This window comes from Micromys minutus (assembly GCF_963924665.1).
Source record: "Micromys minutus genome assembly, chromosome: 1".
Taxonomy (NCBI): Eukaryota; Metazoa; Chordata; class Mammalia; order Rodentia; family Muridae; genus Micromys; species Micromys minutus.
Window position 1 is genome coordinate 86,368,107 of NC_137969.1, and position 20,009 is coordinate 86,388,115.

The window sequence follows — 20,009 nt, forward strand, 5'->3', positions numbered from 1 at the left end:
AATTTGTATTTGGATGATAATGTTGAGTCTTGGGAAGCCCCAAAGCATGGTGCCTATATGTGGTGAGGGCCTTTTTGATTTATTTGTGTGAGAAGAGATAGAATAACCTTGTTAACACACATACTTGGGTCTTTTTTGATGAAGACAGTAAGTAATGTACCATGGGAACTCTGCCTTCATGGCCTTATCAATTCTAATTGTTTTCCAAATGTTCTACTTTCAAATAACTTCGGTAATGAAAATTTGAATATATGAACTTTTGGGGACACATGAAACCATAGGAAGTCTTGCCTACCCACTAAATAGTTAATTGTTCTCTATAGCACTCTCCAGGGCCATGTGCTATACTTGCAATGTCCCTCTTGTTCCCTTATTTTTTAGGAGAAGGCACAAGAGTGAATGAATGAATGAATGAATGAATGAATGAATGAATGAATGGCATTTATACAAGTAGTGTCAGCTAATTTTCTTCTATCCAGACCTTCTCTTTCAATGCTAAATCAAGTACGATTGTACCTATAGACTGTTTTAAAGTAAGTAGCAATCCTTGTTTGCCCCTCTAACTTCCTATCAGATGTAGAGTCTACAGAAGTAGGCTGTTAGGAGAAGGGCCTCCCTAGAGAGGATGCTAACATTTGGAGAAATAATGTGTCATCCTCCAGGCCCACAACTTTTCAGAGAGTGGAGTTGCGTAGCCCTGGCCTTTACCCTGTTTCCTCAAAGTCATGAGGGTTTGCTTGCACTCTTGCAGAGGCCAAAGAAAACTGCTACTGCATTGGTAGCAACTAATGGCAACAGAAGCCAATGATTCAGGAAGGGCCACTGTCCTTTTCTTCTAACCAGCACCATGGGTATGACTATATAGGAACTGCTGAACCAAACTAATTTGATAGCCATCTACTATGCCACTCCCCATAAAACAGGTGGCAGTGTTTTTCCCTACCTCATCATTTAAACCTTCTCCCACATATCAAGCAACACAGGGTTGCTTCTCAACCACTACCTTGAAAGTCATCTTCCAGTCCATGAACCAACAGTGACAGGAAACAGCACAGAGGAAACCCAAATGTTCATGGAACTGAATTGGATAGAGTTGAGCTTAGCAATGGATGTTGGCACAGTAAAACCATTTTACTCAGAGTGGAGATTTTTTTTAAAGACTAAGACTGCTTAATATTTAAACAAGCTGTTCACTGTTTAAACTCTGGCATTTTTCTGCCCAATGAGAAAACTCAACAGAAACAGGTTTACAATCTAGCACTGGTCTTCCATATGGCTGAGTGTGACAAATGATGTCATTTGTCACAGATATGCTGGTCGCCAGCAGAATGATGAATGATTCCAAATGCAGGTTGAAAACACCAGTTTCTATGTTTTCTTATGCTTTCTTAAACATCTTCTGTTCTAAGACCAGCCACCTGCAAGTCAACAGATTTATAAACCAGCTGAGCGTCCACGATATGGCCCTCATAAGAAGGAGGTCTTCTATGGGATGGGACTTGCGACTGGAAATTATGGCATGACCTTTTCTGTCATTCACTACCTCTGAATTTGACATTGCTTTTCAGGAGTGGTCGGAGTGGATACCCTTCAATGAGTCCACTCTCCCCTCAAGAAATATTCCAGTTGGCTTGTATGGACCCAGCAGATGATGGACAATTCCAGGAACAGCAGTCTCTGGTGAATGAACGAGTACATGACCTCAGAAGTATTTCCTCGGTCTTCTGATCCCTTTCACCCTAATTTTAGCCCCTTCTTACCTAGTTTCTCATATTCACTGAGAATGTTCCCTCTTAAGGTTTTAAGGTCTTGGAGGGCTTTATCTCCTGTGGGGACTTATATTTCTTCAGGGCAAACCCATTTAACTGACCAGATTTTGAAGCAGATATATAAAATCTTGCCTATGAGAGCAAGCTTTAAGACCATCTGATACAATGAGAGGAATCTATTCATACTGTATGCTATATTACTGAGCACTGCTTATAGAATGTCTGTAGAATCCTTTAGTGAAGCCCACCTCCTTTAATACTTAGTGGCTGCGTCTGCAGCAATGACTACCTATCTGATGGGACACATGGAAGACTTCACCACTTTTATTGTGTGCGGGATCAGGCAAATTTCTTCCCTTCAGTTATAATTTTACAAGGTCACTTACATTCCAAGAAGCCCTAACTTCATTTTCCTGACCCCAAGATAAGTTTTTCGTTAGTCTGGATGGCAAATTTTCTGAGAACCCAAATGAGTCATATTCAACCTTAGAGAAGGGAGCACCAGTTTAAAAAAATTGACTTTTCTAGTACAAAAGCAAAAACTAATTGCCAAACTAATCAATTCTGCAATTATTCCTAGTTTGGGAGCCATGAGTTATAAGTTTCTGTCCAGGCCTAATTGGATTGGAAAGAGAAAGATATAACCTAGTTTTTGCAAATGTCTACACAGCCAACCAGCATTAAGTAAGCTGAGTCTTATTCCTTGAACTTTTTCCTCTCCTTTGTCTCATGAACCCTTCTTTTGACTACCATATATCTGAGAACCATGCCAAATGGATGATGTTGATGATGATTGTGTGTGTGCTCATACGCTCATGCGTGCATACACATTTGTGAGATAAAGTAGGTTCTCACAGAGAAGAGTAACTCAAATGGGTAATTCTGTCTTCTGTGGTTGCTGAGACAGAGGATCATGCGTAGTTGTACTGGAAAGACAGCAAGGTCAAATATCCCTGGAATACTGAAGAATGTTCTTGGTAGGGTGGGTAGAGTTTCTGACAATAATTACCCTCTGCCCCCAACAGTTTTAGCACAAAAATGTAGGAACTAAGTTGATATAGATAGTTTGATTCTGAAAATTCTTCTCAACACTTTATGCCTTGCCAACCTAGTTGATAGGTGTGATGGAGAAAAATCTCAATAATTTGTCCTTCCCCCCACTTCCAGGGACACCTTGCTATCTCATCGTTTCTGTGGGTTTTTGCCAGGTTAAAATGTAGTGCCAAACCTTTTGGATTTGTGTTCATCTTGTCAGTGCCGGTGTCTGTAATTTAACTCAGGCGTCAGCCATGCAACACACCACTGTCTACTTCTGCCCATCCCTCTGGGTCTATGTCCTGAGGCGTGGCCATGATTTGTGTATGTGCATATGGAGTGTGTCTCACGCCGACTCTGACACCTGTAGACTTCAATGTCATTGCTGCATCTGTTTGAAGTTGGAATTGTGTGCCACATTATCTCACGCACTACAAATGCTGTGGCTTCCTCAAGTGCACATATCACATTGCCCCAGGGAAAGTCCTCTTCCCAGCAACACCAGTAGCCATAAAGTTGACCAGCTATCCCAGGTCCCCCTTTTTTTGAGCACTGATCTCATGCACCCATATTTTAAGATATAAATAGCTTAGTATAAAATGACGTTTTTTTCCTAGAATAATCTCCAGATGTCAAAGATGTTCTTTGATCACTGTGTGGCTTATTTAAGTAGCTCCAATATTTATACAATTATACAAGTTGTCTTTATGGTAACTCACATTCTTGAAAGATGTTTGATAAGCAACATTTTCCTAACTAACCTTGTAACACTTTGTAGAGGCACATTTTAATACAGTAATATCAGGCACATGTATGGCTGGTGAACAATTGGAATGTTATGAGTCCAAATGACATGTAATAATTATTTTTAAACAAGGTAATCTACATATTGATGTGATGATATTTGGATATATTAAGTTAAATAAAAATGTGTAATTGAATATTTTAATGTTCACATATCTAATCATAAACGTTTGCATTATATTTCTTTTGAACTGAACTAGTTAGTAGATTTCTGACAGGTAGTTACCCACTACATTTTAGATGGCTCTAATTATAAAACTCTTACATAATAAACTCATAACATATTTTCTAATAGATAATTAGTGACTTTCTTTCAAATCCTGGTTTCTATGTAGCTGATAAAATGATTCTTCAAAGAATAAACACAGTAATTATACCTATCAGAAGATATCTTTCATATATGTAAAATAGTCAATGAGTATAAATGTTTGTTTGATAAGGCTATAAAACTTGAAAAATTATTTCAAAGATGGCCTTCACCTCTTCAGTACATTTAGAGGCTTCTGTCTGAGATTTCTAGCATCACACATGTAAAATTATCAATATGTACTCATACACATACACCTACAACTAGGGCCTCATAAGTATCAGTCCTTCATCTAAAAGCCATTCTTACAATGGGGGCTGAATCATCCACTGCAGGTGAGAGGCAACCAGATGGAACCAAGTCCCACAAGCTTGGCTGTGTGTTTATTTCCAGGAGCCAGAGGTTAGTGAATTAAAAAGTGTGCAGTCCTCTAACCATGGCATCTACCTTCCTCCGGACACCCAGGAGCATGCGGGATCTGGGAGGGCATCCTCTATGCCACGTCTGACTATGGATCCCCAGGTAAAACTCAAGCACCACGTACCTTATGCAGTGGCATCCCAGGCTTTATTAAATAGGTTATGAAATACCTGATATTTTCAGGTAAGCCCTGAACTTTCCTCTACCCCTTAACTACACACAAAACCTAGCTCATGAGCCGTCTCTGATAAAGTTTTCTCTATGTTGTGTTTTTAATAAATCTTGCCTTCAAATATCTACTCAACAAACTCGTATATCTTTTTCTGCACTGGCTAAGCATTCTCAGGATCCAACCAGCCAAACAACAGGCATTTTTCTTTATGTATTTTCCCATCCCTTTCTCTTTTCCCAGGCCCTCAGCACATGAGTTATTCGTACTCACCGCTCTATGTCAGGACTGTCGTATCCAGTGCAGGCCACGCCTCATTTGTCTGTTTTCTTAGCTTCTTTGTCTGTCTTACATCAAGTTTTGACAGAGACAAGAAGTTGTTGTGGATCTGTTCTAATACCTGTTGCAATCCAATCCACCAGAGTTTGTGGGGGTAGGGTGCTCCGGGATGATGACAGCATCCAGGGTGGTACTTTCTTACTGGTTAAGTTGCTAGCTTGCCTAGGGTAGAAGGCTCTAAGGCAGAGCCTTCTCTGTTAAATTTTTTTTAAAAAAATGTTTCCCTCATAATGTAGCCTTTTGGACAATTGCTGTCACCTATTTCAAAGTCACTATTTACAGCAGGCCCTTAGTGAGCACCTATGGTAGGCAGTTCTGGGAGAGCTTTACTTAGCCCCTGCCCACACTGCACAGTAACTCATCTGGTTTCATTTATTAAAAACAAGGAGATAACCTAAGCTACTCTCAGTGCCTATTAGCTTACATAGGACATCTTTTCCTGATTAGCCTCCGTAGTCAAGGTTTTTGCAAGGGGATTCAAGGGAGATGACAATTTCCAGGGGTTCTAGTTCACCATTCCCAAGAGTTTCAGTCCCAAGTCTAGATCTTCACACCCTTTCAGTAATTAATCCAGACTTTGTATTCCTCTGGGTTTTTAGGTGGTAACAGACCCTAGCTCTATGCGACGTTCATTTTCTACAATTCGGGATAAGCGTTCAAATTCCTCCTGGTTGGAGGAATTCTCCATGGAGCGCAGCAGTGAAAATACCTACAAGTCACGGCGCAGAAGTTACCACTCCTCCCTGAGGCTGTCAGCCCACCGCCTGAATTCCGACTCTGGTGAGAGGGTCATTTTTAGCATCTGGCTCTTTATCTTGACAACTGATGGACCCGGTTTTTGTAAGGATGAGAAATGAGTGTAACATACTTTAGATAAAGGGGAGCGCCATTTAGATGGCACCAGGGCTTAAGAAAGTGAAGGAAGGCCTTGCTGTATGACTGTGAGGACATGATGCATTAAAATCCTTAGAACTTTTATAAAACTGGACACAACAATACATAGCTCTACTCCCTGGTCCTCTGACAGGATGGATCCTGCTATCATGGTGTGTGCAGCTGTTGTCACTAAAGCCACACTGTCTCAAGTGTGGCAGTGAATACCTAAGACCAAGTCCTCTGACCTCCACACATTATGGCACACCTGTGCTCGTCCCACTGACGCACACCCTGAAGAAACGAATGCTCCTAGTCAAAATGCATTGCTCATTCTGAGGTAGCATCCTGAGACTGACCCAAGCCCTCTGTGTTCATCACAAATGCCAGTGTCATCAATCAAGGTTTTCAATGAACCTTTTACAAATCAACAGAGATTCCATAGGAATGTCACGGAAGCGATCACACCTTACACAACGCAGCGAGCTCTGCCAAAAGCTCCAGTTTTACCCACAGTGTTCCCTGGAGTTGTTTCATGCGCTGGAGTCACTTTAAGGCCTCTCTGTGTGTCTTACTGGTTTTGAAAGTGTTAGAAAGCACCCATCTCATTCTGCTTGCTTCACCAGAGGCAGAAATCAAACTTGAAAACCGGGGCTCTTCCCTATATTAAGAGCCAGGAAGTGGCAGCATGAGGACTAGAATGGAGACCCTGCAAGTTAAACCTAACATGACGTCAGACGTGCTAGCATTTCATTCACTGGACCCTCTTAATCCTCTTCCTCCTGTGCCACCGTCTCAAGTGATGTGCAGGGCACAATCCCTAGCCCTCTGGCAGGGAAACTGTTTACTGTATCTTCTAAAAAGATGCAGAGTAAACCATCTCCCCTCAGTGGTACCTTGCAGACTTACTTGCTCATAAAAAGTAGACCTTTTTTGTACCTTTTCTGTCCCATTTCCCTTTTAAGTCGTCTGTTGTCCTGCCTGGAAAAGCCAGGGCGCTTCAGTAGGTTCAGGAGGCCATGGAAGAATATAAACTCAATGTGACAGCGGTGTGTGGTGGGGCCTCCCTCTTCTTATAACAGTGGCAGCAAGCAATCTATCTCTGGGGACTTATTCTATAATAAAAGCCTCATTGTCCTAAACTGATCGCCCACCAAAGGCTGCACACCTTGTCTTCATTCCATTGGAGGTTAGGATTCAACACTGAATTCAGAATGAACACAATCAGTTTCTAACAGCTCAGTATCTAGTTGGGGTAGAATCTGTGGCTTGGAGTTCAGTGTCATCAAGCCGGAATGGGCTGATTAACAGTGACCGGTTTTTTAAAATCACCTTTCACAGGCCACAAGTCTGACACTCATCGTTCCGGAGGCAGGGAGAGAGGCCGATCCAAAGAACGAAAGCACCTCCTCTCTCCGGATGTCTCCCGCTGCAATTCTGAGGAGCGAGGGACCCAGGCTGACTGGGAGTCCCCAGAACGTCACCAGTCCAGGTCCCCCAGTGAGGGAAGGTCACAGACCCCCAACAGACAGGTAAACATAGAGAAGTTGAGCCTCTAGTTGGTCAGGGAAGGGGGAGACTGTACTAAGAGGGCTTTCTACAGCCTCATATCAGCCTCTGGGAGCTCAGAGCCTGATGTTCACAGGAAATAACCACTGAACACAGAGGTTTGCTGTTCTGTGCTTGCAGATTCAGAGGTGACAGGAATTCACAAGAAATGAGATCCCTCCCAACCCCCAAGTAAGACAATATCTGGAAGTCAGTCCATACCTGTCCTCAGTTTCCAGATATACAAATTCATCTAGACTTAGAAATAAAGATGTCCCCTCAGCCATAAGGTGTGATTCTCAGTATCAACTGCAATGATAATTTTTCTCTAAAGCCAAAATCTGCAAATCAGACAACTCCACTTTGCTTATGGATTATGCAGCCATCTCAGGAGAAGGAGCATGTCTCACCTCTCCATCTTTTGCTAATTCCCAGTCTATGCCCAAGAAAAATCAGTGACTGTATTCTTTATGTTGCCTCTCTCCCAGCCCTAGCTCCCCTCAAAGATCCTCGAGTCCAGATGGGAGACTCATTTGGTTAGAAGTGGTCAACCAGGAACAAGACTGCTAAAGTAATTCTGAGACATAGTAGTAGGGAAATTTAGCCAAGAAATGGTGATTTCCAAATTGCATTGCAGAACAAAACCAGCCCTGGAGTTTGCTAACACAGCCAGTCCCTGGGTCTTTGAAGAATCCAATGAGACCTGCTTAAAAGTCAAAGCCAGTCCCTGGGTCTTTGCTTAAAAGTCAAAGCCAGAATTCCACATCTGAAAGGATCCCACCCCAGAAAATTCTCACAGATGCTCATAGGTTTCACACACCTTGAGAGACCAGTGCTGGAATCCATTTGCCAACACCTGGGCTCCAGTACTACAGGGACTTGGCAAGGAAGACAGTTAAGGGCAGAGACAGTAGATAAGGGTATATTGGCTGTAGAAGCCAAGGGCAGCAAGACATTGCTGACAGACAGGCAAGAAAAAAGGCTTTAAGACACCTCAGACTTTATAATATCCTCTAATTGGAAAACCAGGTGTTAGAAATTAGTTCTAATGCTTTGTCTGAGGGTCCCTGCTCCACATCTGGCTTCAATTGGTAATAAGAATTGTTGTGTATTATTGTTACAGAACATGCACAGGTCTACTCCAAAACCTGTGCTGCTAAACCTGCATCATTTGTTGAACTTAGTTTCCAGAGATTTGTGTGTGCTGCAGAAAATTGAGATGCTCTGATCTAGATGACATCTTACTCTCTACTGACTTGATCCCTGAGTCCTCGAAGGATATGAGTAGTATAGGGGACTACCTCTTGAACTACTCCAGACCCCCAGACTCCAAGAGCTTTCTTCATAACAGGTTAGGATCTCAGCAGGCCTAATCCAATCTGTCATATTTTTCTCATGATGCAGGGTACTGGTTCACTGAGTGAGAGCTCCATCCCCTCTATCTCAGATACCAGCACCCCAAGAAGAAGTCGTCGTCAGCTACCACCTGTGCCACCAAAGCCTCGCCCCCTTCTCTCCTACAGCTCCTTAATGAGACACACTGGCGGCATTTCTCCACCCCCTGATGGAAGTGAGGGTGGATCCCCACTGGCCTCTCAAGCTCTGGAGAGCAACAGCGCTTGCCTGACCGAGTCTTCCAACTCCTTGCACCCCCAGCAGGGCCAGCACCCTTCCCCACAGCACTACATCTCTGAGCCCTATCTGGCCCTCCATGAAGACTCCCATGCCTCAGACTGTGGCGAGGAGGAGACACTTACCTTTGAGGCAGCCGTAGCTACTAGCTTAGGCCGGTCCAATACCATTGGCTCTGCACCACCCCTACGGCACAGCTGGCAGATGCCTAATGGGCACTATCGGCGGCGGAGGCGTGGGGGACCGGGGCCTGGCATGATGTGTGGAGCTGTCAGTGACCTCCTGAGTGACACGGAAGAAGATGATAAGTGCTAGAGGCTGCCATCCCCTCCGATGCATGCTCTTCTCTCACAGGGAGAAAACCAAGATCAAATTGGGAAGCCAGTGCGGCCCGGGGGGGAGGAAGAGGGAGAAGGAAGATGGAGAAAGGACGGACGCCATGCATCCTCGGAGAGAGGAAGTAAAAGACAGATGGAAACCAATCAAACCCACTAATTTGCATTATTTCCCTTTGCAAGATGGGCACTGCCATAGTCCTGCCTCTTTGCTGGGGAAAGAAAATACAGGAATGTGGGAATTTATTCCCATGAGAGAAGGGACAGGAAGGTGGCTTGGCTTCCATTGCCCCTTCCCACTTTTCTGTAAGCTGCTGCAGGATCTGGCCGACCAGTGTCTACGCTCATTGCCCTGAGCAGCTGGGAAGACGTTCCAGCATCTTAATGAGGGAAGAGTTGAAATAGCAGAAGAATCTCCTCACCAGCTCTTGTATTTTGGCTGCCCTCTGGAGGGTAACCACAGCAGCATCTCATGCATCATCTTGGGGCTTGCTTTCCCCAAAGAGACACATGCTAAGTCAGGAGCACTAGATGCTAATGGGAGGTGGGAGGGAGGGAGAGAAGGGCCAGAGTAGAAGGGCCCAAGGTGCTGTGGCAACAGCAGCAAGGGCTGGTCTGGGTGAGAAAAGCCATAGCCCAGCAACCTGTACCATGAAAGTAAGGGTCAAAGAAAAAGAACTGGAGGTGCTGGTGGGGACATTTGTCACTCACACAGTAGGTGCTGTGGTAGGTAGGCTAAGTAAGGAGGTTCTCTGGGGCCCACAAAGGTGCCTGTAGCTCTGGTAAGGGGAATATTAACTCCAATAGCCAGGGCCCCAACCCCAGTAGGGTTCAGCCACAGTGTGGGAACCCCATCCAGTTCTTGGCCTTGGCCCTTTAGATACTAGTCAGAGGAAACCCCCAATAGTAGGAATGAGGTAGAGGGGGATACCTAAGGGAATCTAGGCAGACTCAGTTTCCCAACATGCGTAGGAGGAATTCAGTGTTGGTAATAGGGCTGTGACCATAGTGGGCTAGAGGCAGTCAGCAGGCCTCTGTCAGGCAGCAAGGCTAGTGCTAAGCGAAGCCCAGAATGGCCAAGTGTTAGCAACTACATGTTCTCTGCCATTTCTCCAAATGGACAGGGAACACATATCCAAGGTGGTCACCATGTAATGACTTCTCTAGAGATGAGAAAGTCTGGTAGATGAAAATGGGAAATGTTCCCTAAGGGCATGAGCCTGAAGATCCCCTGTGAGGAGAAGTTCTTGAGTCCAAAGCTCATGCAGCTTGGTTTGGAGTTATAGTCAGTTTATGAGGATGCTTTAAGATAATTAAGTAACTATACCTCAGTCTTGACCTGAGCTGCTGATTTTAGTACAATAGTCTTCTGATGTGACTCCCATTATCTCTAATTGTTCCCTGGACCAGAACTGGGTTTCATCTCTCCCCAGAGTAAAGGATGGGTGGAAGACAACCTTGGGCCACTCAGTCATCCCTAATCCTCCAAACCAGAAACATTGAGGGAGCTTTAGGATTGTTCCTCAATCCTTTCCATCAATGATGCAGTCAAGAGCTCCACTCTGTGGAATGCATCACCCCTTCCTTAAGTTTCTCTCTAGTATCATCAGAGTGGGTGAACAGATGCCTGAGAGCAGGATATTGGGCAGCACTGCCCTCTCTGGCCTCTGCACAGGATACTCTTCAGTGAGACTGGAGACCATCACACTAAAAGCTCAGAGGATCAATTCTTTATCCTCTTCCAGCCTAGGCAGAGTCCTTTGAGACTCTCACACAGGAGCAGTGTTACTTAGAAGGAACTTCTCTTTTCATTTGACATTTTCTTTCTACTCTTCTGTTGCATTCTTTCTAACCCTTGGCTGACACAGCAGCAGCTCTGAAAGGACAAGTTCATCAATGTGGCTGAAGTCATCTGCCAAGGTCCACCTTCTCCTTTGAGTATTGTTGGAGCTTTCAAGAACCATGGTCAGCCCCAAACCAAAGTAGTCTCATGACCAATGAGGCCAACCTAAGGCCAGCCAACTCTCAGATTCTCCTCTTCCATTGTCCTCTTCCTGTGTGCTCAGGGGAAGCTAACAATCCAAGCATGATCCTAAGGGATGTATGTGATTGTTACATCAGACGGATGCTGGGCCTTGTGTTGTTTTTAACGTTTTCTCTGCTCAGCCTCATTCCATGCCAAAGTGCTGCTATAGGCCACTTTGTGTGCACAAAATTGCTTTCCTCTATATTGGGCATGCAATTTTCTTTAGAGGAAGCCTGCAACAAGATGACCACTCTGAGCCAGCAAGCCTGTTGAATGGTTGTTAGAGAAAGTCAATTGCAGAGATATAACATTGACATCCCAGTAATGGGAGAAATGTGGGCCAGCAGCACAGTGGCCAGATATAGAATTCACTTGCAATGGATAGTATTAAGAAATGCACTAAGTCTGAAATCCTCCCACATTCTTGAATTCCCTGAACACATGTACACACACACACACATACACACACACACACACACACACACACACACACACACACACACTGAAGCATTGTAAAGTTATCAAGTATTGTAGCTGTAGTCACTTAACTGACCTGACCACATTATTTTTTTTTAGCACTGGCAAACTTATAAACGTATTTATATATTCAACTTGCCCTGGGTTTCTTTAGCCTTGGACAATGCTTACTTTTCATTAAGACCAGAACATAAAAGAATTTTTGTTAAGTCACCAATACATTATTATAATAATCGCTAGTTTCCTTCTGCCTCCTAGTAAACTCAAATACTAACCGCCTTTCTTGTAGCTGATCAGGGCTTTTCCTCTGGGCTATCAGAACCTGTGTCTTTCTCTTTAAAAGGAAACTGCTTTCTCAAAGCCTATGCTTCTCTTTGCATCCTCCGGTACCATAGCATGACTCTTTGGGTGCAGAAAGTCTTCTTGCATAACTTTTTAGTCAGATATTTCATTACCCTTGAAGAAACATTTGGTACTTATCACCTCCAAACAAGAGAGAGAAGAGGGACCATAAAAAGAAGAAGCCAGGCAGGGAGATAGAATGACTGTGCTTGTGTTTGGGCATGCCTTTTCTCTTAAGGTTCCAGACAGCGTGTCATGTCTCTACCTTCCTATCTGTAAGAGGGTACAGCAGGCTCCAAAATGATATGAGGTTTTAAGGCAGTGTGCCCTGTGTGACAGGAAGAATACCTGTCCATGAAGGGATGGTACCCTCTAATACCACCGGGCTCCACATGAGGCATGGTAACAGTTTCCAAGGGGAGGGAGTTACATCACACTTCTACCTGAGGAATCTATTTTTACTGCAGTCTTCACTTCTGGTTCCAGTTTGTTTTCCATACTGAGGGCCCAATCATGTTTCCTAAAGCAGATTTCAGATGTTCTGAACTTTTTCCTCTCTTCACTCTGAGGCCACACAAAGAATACCCCATATTCCAGCCTTTAGTCAGCATCTCCCTTTCCCATCTACATCCACCCCACCACCACAGACTCTTTATGTGAACTGGAGTGCCCCTTGGTCTTCCAACCTAGTCTTTGCTTTGTTGCATGTTAGCACATCCTGAGATGGTTAAATCCAAATGTGCAGCAACCGCCTCTGTCATGCTGATAGGGAATGCTTCCTTCTAACCCAATGCTATCTGAAGCTCACCATGTGAGCTTCACAAGACCATTCAAGCGAACTGTACCCACTGAAGACTCAGTACAGAGAAATTAGATCTCTTTGACATAGCAGAACAAAATTTTCAAGTAATTTTATTTTTAAACATGAATCTTTTTGCTACATCTTTTTCTGACGCCTGTAATGTCTATTACAATTTTGGACAGAGTATCTAGATGGGTAGAGCAGGGAGACTTTGGGAACTTTGTTTCTTAGCTCAGTTATAACATTGAACAAGTTGGAGTTATATATAAAGGAAAGGTGAACAGTGGAAGAGAATCAGCTTGCCTCCTGATGTACAGAGAATTTCTGAGACTGGAAAGAGCTTTCATAATAGTTATCTCTATAACAGGGTCATGTTTTGTAAACCTCCCCCAAGGCCTGAGGCTACTGAGGCAAAGCAGACCATTTCTTGGAAAGGATTCCCTCTCCCACCCAGCCTGTGTGTCCTTCCCTCATGGTCTCCAGAGCCTTGCATACTCCAAGAGAAACAAGAATACTTTATGAGGCAGGCAGAAGAGGGTCAAATGACCCCATGTAAGTGGGCAGTCACAGCACGATAAATTAACATCAGACAAGAACCCCTAAGGAATATGGTTCAGTTCAGGTGAGTTGTCTTAAATATCTCCACATGGAGACTCTTCCTTTAACAAAAGCTAAACAAAATTAACTTAGAGTTTATGACTCTACTCTTCCATGAATGTGATCAAAGGCTGCTCCATGTTAAGTGATCTCTGTGTGTAGCGTTTTGTAGTTTTTCCTCTCTGAACAACCCAGAACATCCTAAACAGGTCTGTTCCAACAGCAGCAGCGGCTACCTTCTCCATAGCCAAAGGCACCTGTTTGGTCAGCTGTCACAGTATACCCATAGTATATAGATTACCACATGAGGGGAATGGTCTGGAAAAAAAATCATTTTATTATTTTCTTTGCTTTCTGGCCGCCATATTTTCCTCTCCTTGAATATTTTTGGTGTTTTGCTCCCTGCCCCTTAATTAATTTGGGCTATATCTTGTGTATACCAGAGAAGTCACATGACAACAAGAACAACAAATTCACAAATTGGTCCAACCTATCTCAAGGACCCCAAGAAAGCATCTCTGAACAGAGTTCAAGTTATTTCATTTAATGGGGGCTCCCATCAAAGTCTAATAGGATTTCTGATAAGGTCTGGACCTCTGCTTCTATTTTTAGTAGGTTTCTTTCTACGCACATACTCCCATCATGCTATGCATTGAAAGGTTAGTGTTCTAACCTTTCAGATGCAAAAGAAGACTTTATAATAAGCCATTCTACTACTATGTAAATACATTCGTGGGTTTAAAGTTCTTGTTTATGGAGTCTTGAAAGAGTTGGATAGATAAAGTAAAAGTATTGAGATTAATGTTTATTTTTATCTGTTCAGTAGTTTTTGTTTGATTGATTATCCAAGTATTTTGGAGCAGGTCCACGCTAGGACAGCAAAGAAGGATAAATTTGTGCTCTACAGTGTTCTGAATTTGCTTCTTTTCTAAGATTAATTTCTGTCAAATTAGTGCTGTGATAATTGGGTGAAAAACTTGAAGTTACTGACTCCTGCTGTCTCTGTACCCATCCCACCCTTCTGTCTTGTTAAATGACCTTGGACCCTTGTCTCCCCACAGCCTGCCTCTCCTCTTTCAAAGGTCTGAAAATATAACCTACATTTATGAAAAACCTTTCTTCCCTACCAAATCAGTCAAAGTCAAGGAAATTATAAGATACAGAATTATTTCAGAACATCTTTAACCAATACATAATACAAAATGTATTCCTCGGTAAAAAGGTATGTTTAAACAATACAGCAATCTGACAAATGAACATCATAGGAGGCTAAATATAATGTTATATCCAGGCTTCACTATTAATCTGTGCCTTCAGCAAGGACATTGTGTCTATTTCCTTTCCCTAGTTAGGAAACTGAAATTCTTATGCTTGACTAGTTTGTGCATGTGGGGGTGGGGAGCTTGTGAGTTAACAATGATAAAGCACTTGTCTTCACAAGTCATGGTGGAAAACCCCCACTCACTATTCCTATCATGGACCTGGGAAATTTTTGGCATCTCTTCTAAGCATTTAATCTTTTAAAGGAACCTACCATCCACCTTAAAGGACTGAGGCTAAGTTTGCTTTACTTCTGCCTTCTATTTCTCGTATTTTCTTCTCATATTAGCACTATTTTTCTTTTTCTTTCTTTTTCTTTTAGTTCATGATGTTTAATCAGAACAGATGAGGTTTACTCCAACAAACTTTCTACCACCATCTTCTTTTTGTGGACACTTAACTTAGAGAGTGAGTAACCAGAAACTAACATAGAAGACCATTACCTAGGCATCTTCCCCAGCCTGGGTTGGAAATATGAGTGAATTTTATCTTTTTTCTTTTTCTGCAAATTTTCCAGAGATAAGAATAGGTTGCTCTTTATATTCTGAAAGTAAATGTTTGGATTTGGGCCGAATAGTTCCACCACTTCCTCTTTGGCTCTCTGAGATGATGTCCCAAAACTAAAAAGGAAGCCGTCATTTTCTTCTGCTGAGTCTGACTTGGACCTGGTTTGATGACTCAGCTGTTTTCTTTGCATTATTCCTATGTCTTACAGGCAATGGTCTATATTGCCCCAGAGCCAATGCTTAAAGCAACTCTGTCAAGGTTATTTATGAGATGAACAAGGAAAACATTTAAATGTGTCAAAGTGCCATTAATTAATTTTTAAAATAACGGTAATGTGAAATGAGGGCTAAATAGTGTAATCTAACTGCCAATTAAAGTACACAGTAGTTTTGGTCTAAGTTACCTTTCATAGAAAGTTATAGGCCATTAATCAGATCCCTGTGGGTTTAGTGAAAACATAGGCATAGAGTTTTAATGGCTACAATAAGGGCATACATTTAGATTGCAGGTTGAACTTTAGTCAGTGTTTTTCTATCCTGGTGTTTTGTGAACAATCCAAAATTTCTACAAAGCCACCCTAAGTGCTGCAATTGCAGAGGAACTTCCCTCTTGGTGGTGTTAGAAAGCAGTCCAAGGCCACTCATGCTGAGTCCAAGATTTAGAATTCAGCCAGAAAACCGCCAATGGAGAAACACTTAATGTGCCAAGTATATTTGACGTTCATTCCATGCCAGGGACAAGTGAGCACAGAGAAAGAGAGACTATTGAACAAAGACAAATTTGATGTGGTGGAATATTAAAAAAAAAAAAAAAAAAAAAAAAAGTCCCAGAAGAGGACAGACTTAAAGATGTTTGACTTTGGATCCTACCTTTTACTTAGATTTGGGGTAAATGCTTTAGCATGATATTGAATTCAGAGGGGTTGCTTTTGGTAAACTGATTTGAATCCCCAAAAGATTAGTGAGCTAATGAACATCCTTTCTAGACCCGACAGATAGAGGAGAAAAAAACAACCCTAAGATAATCTATGACTTCAGAAACTATTATAGTAAGCCAATATTGGAGAGGGCACAGTTCCCTTCCGTTAGGAGGGGAAAGAGTCCAAGAAGGGGACAGGAGATGTTTTGTCAGGAATAGACTTCAAATGGCAAGATGCACTGTTACTAACCTCACAGGCCAACATTGTGAGAAAGCAATGACAGGTATCTAGGTCATCCCCTCTGTCCCTTGGGACCCAAGGTGAGGCCTTGCTTTGATTTTAGAAGATGAACATGTAAGATTAGATCAAGAGGGAAATTGGGTGCTCTGCCTCAGCTTGTCAAAAATGCTGCCACCCACATTTTCAAACATGTGAGTCAAGCCCATGAGACACCCCCTTAAGTGCAGCATCCACTGGGGTGCACCAGCCTGACACTCCTGCAGTAGCGGTGATTGAATGGCAGCCAATGCTGGCCCACCCAGAGTATTGGTGCATCTAGCCTAACACGGGAGTTCAGCAGTGCATGTTGGTCAGGTGGATATCCTGTAATATAAATGCTCGTTTGGATCCAAAAGGAAAACCATTAAAAATAATGGAAAGATGAACAACTTTATTGTTGGGGTGGGTGGGTCAAGGAAAAGTAAATAAAACCTTGTTGTAAAGTCCTTGCTTCTCCTATTTGTTCCTGCTGATGAAGTAGTTATGGGAATGAAGCCTACCTGGGTAGGGCAGCAGCAGGCTAAATAATCATGGCAAATTAGGGTCTGTTTAGTCCAGTTTTAAGTATTTCCAGATATTAAAGTTCTCAGGACATGATGATCCTCAAAGGTTTTCTTTCTATTAAAAATGATCCTTTCCTTGGAAGAAAAGAACTGCATCTCCCTCCAAACTGATTCCTCAAAAAGAATAAAAATAAATAAAAAACAAACAAAACAAAACTGAGTTTCTAGCCAGGGGAAGATAGTCTATTAGAGGAAGAAACTAGCAGCAGACAGCCATTGCACAGAACCATGGGCTTTGCAGTTAAGAAACTCTAAGGTGCCTCCATTCTGAAGGAGGAAGATGACTAAAGAACAACTCCTGCCTTGTTGCCAGACGCAGGAAAAAGCCAATTCTGCCTCAAGGCCTGAGGAGATGTATTCTTTCAGCCTACATGGCCTTTTCCTCAGCTGCAGCAGTTTTCTGACTGAAAGGAGAAAAAGCTATGCCTTGTATCCATGGGTCCCTTTGACTCTCCATTCTAGGCAGAGCTACATGTCTTAAGATACAAGGCTTCATTAGGTAAGACTTTTTGCTTATGGTTGAACCCTTCTTATCATTTTTATTGGATATTCTCTGTATTTACATTTCAAATGCTATCCGTTTTTCTCCCTCTCACATCTCCCTCGCCCTCCACTTACTTCCATGAAGGTGCTCCCTCTTCCAACCACCCTCTCCCACCTCAGCACCTTGGCATTCCCCTACACTGGGAAAATGAGCCTTCACTGGAACAAAGGCCTCTCCTCCCATTGATGCCAGACACTGCTATCCTCTGCTACATATGCAGCTGGAGCCATGGGCCTCTCCATGTGTGCTCATTTGTGTTTTAGTCCTTGGGAGTTCTGGGGAGCGGGGTCGGTTGGTTGGTTGAACCTTTCGAAAAAATGTGGTGTGTAACCCTTCATCCAAGTTCTGGAGAGCGGATGGGAAGTCTGTACATTCATAAACAACTTCTTGTTTTTTTTTATTTCAATCATATATTTTATAGTTATTTACTCACAGTTTGAATTCGAAACAAATCTGTCAACCTGTTACTTCATTGTGTTGTGGTATGACACAATGTTTTCTTCAACAAAAATACATTTAGGAGAAAGTTACATGAATTAGTTTGGGGTTTTTTATTTTTGCAAATTTATTCTAATCAAGAGCTCAAGTCCATATCCTTTCACAGGCTAACGGAATTATGAAATACATACAGAGAAAAATGGATGCTATTCTAAATTTGTCTTTGGATTTAACACCATAATCTGAGTTTCTAAATGGTTACATTTACACACTGTGGCCTAACCTCATACACTGCTTCTGGGATATCACATCCTGACTTGACTTTCATGCCGTGTTCTTTGGCTATAGACCTAGGGTAATTTCCATACCCACGTCCCTTAAATATTTAAGCATCTAAATGTGGTGTGGCATTCCTCTGGTCCCAATACTCAGGACATTGGAGCAGGAAGACCCAGAATTTGTGACTAGCATGGGCTACACAGTGAGATCCTCACTTTAAAAACAAAGCAACTCAAGCAAACCATAATCACAAAATATTGAGACAAGTTACATCCAAATATGGCTTTAGAACACCTTAAACATGAGAAGCTACAAAGAAGAGGAAAAGAATAGAGACGGTGAGTGATGAGAGGAGGCAGCTAGAGAAACCCACGAGGGTCATCCGAGACACTAACATTCATTACTGGGTCCTTGAATGGGCCTGCATCCCGAAAAGGACATGGTAACAGTAACTACCTCAAAGACTTGCCATTTGAAGGAAGTTATTAGATATCAAGAGACCAGCCAGATACTGCCATTGTATTGATAATCCTTCCCTACCTCATCACCACACAGAAGTACATTCCTCAACCCCTCTACCCCTGTGAACGGAGCCTCAGGATCTCGTTCTAGCCAGTAGAGGGTGCTGGGTGGGTATTTTCTCTTAGTTAATGAAACACATGCAAAGGACAATATGAACCTCTATGGAAAACCAAAAAAGAATAAAAGGGCTTTAAAAAGCAAGCAAATCATAATAATATAACTATTTTTAAATGCTCCTTCATGTGTATCTTAGAAAGAAGCCCTAATTTGCTTAGTCACTTATAATTTTCCTAACCATTTAATAACAGAACGGGAGAAACTTTAGTGGGACATAGTCATTGTAAAAGTAGCAATAAAGTTAATGGTGGCATTAAAAACACTGTACTCATAAACAGAAATTTAAAACATCAAGCAATACACAACAGCATGTGTGAATAAACTATAAATTCAGGGTTAATATACTGACTTTTGTTTTTATTGCATAAAAATAATAAAGGAAAAGAGACGAATACATGATTATATACCGACTAGCACTAGAGATGCTGGGGCAGGAATATCACAAGTTTGAGGCTAGTCTGGGCTATCTAATTTGAAGCCAGTATAGGATACATAGCAAGATCCCATCTTAGTCTTCTATACCCCACCACCTGTTATCCCCATGCCTGACCACCCCCCCCAAAAGAATAGGAAGTAGAGGAATCCTTTAAAACAATCATCCTTAGGTGGATTGTAAACAAACAGACAAAATATAAGCCAGCAATTTAGGAAGTAAGTTGTTTGCTCAGCCTTTACAGGTGATTGCCAAAGGAATATTCGGGATTCCACAGGTAACAATGTGAGCCTATCCAGGGAGAGGACATTAAGGCCTCAGGACTTCAGTTCCTGCCCTCTGTCCAGTCTACATTTAAAACCATCTCTGTGTGTGAAATTAACATAGCTATAGTCTCCATTATAGCACAGAGGAACCATAAACCTCAGAATACTTAAGCAAGAATGAGGCTAGGTATCAACTGTGGCCTGGACTATCTCCCCTTTCACAGGGAAGTGCATCCCTGTCCTTGAGGAAGGGAACTCAAAATCTCAACTTGTTCACATCCTCCAGCCTCACACCAATGCCTTCTTACAAGCCCTGCATGTGACACAGGAAAAAAGAAATGAGTAAA

The 20,009-nt window shown here is 42.5% G+C and overlaps 1 protein-coding gene across 1 annotated transcript in view; it reads left to right on the forward strand.

Moving 5' to 3' along the window:
* Nucleotides 1–9,211, forward strand: part of CACNA1E (calcium voltage-gated channel subunit alpha1 E) — a gene marked incomplete at its 3' end in the record, with an annotated part of 296,371 nt that extends 287,160 nt beyond the window's left edge. The window contains exons 43-47 of the mRNA XM_080932993.1: nucleotides 1,569–1,680; nucleotides 4,309–4,437; nucleotides 5,443–5,623; nucleotides 7,058–7,248; nucleotides 8,669–9,211. Coding sequence (XP_080789119.1) covers nucleotides 1,569–1,680; nucleotides 4,309–4,437; nucleotides 5,443–5,623; nucleotides 7,058–7,248; nucleotides 8,669–9,211 — 1,156 coding nt within the window. The remainder of the gene's footprint in view (nucleotides 1–1,568; nucleotides 1,681–4,308; nucleotides 4,438–5,442; nucleotides 5,624–7,057; nucleotides 7,249–8,668) is intronic.
* Nucleotides 9,212–20,009: the final 10,798 nt, after the last annotated feature.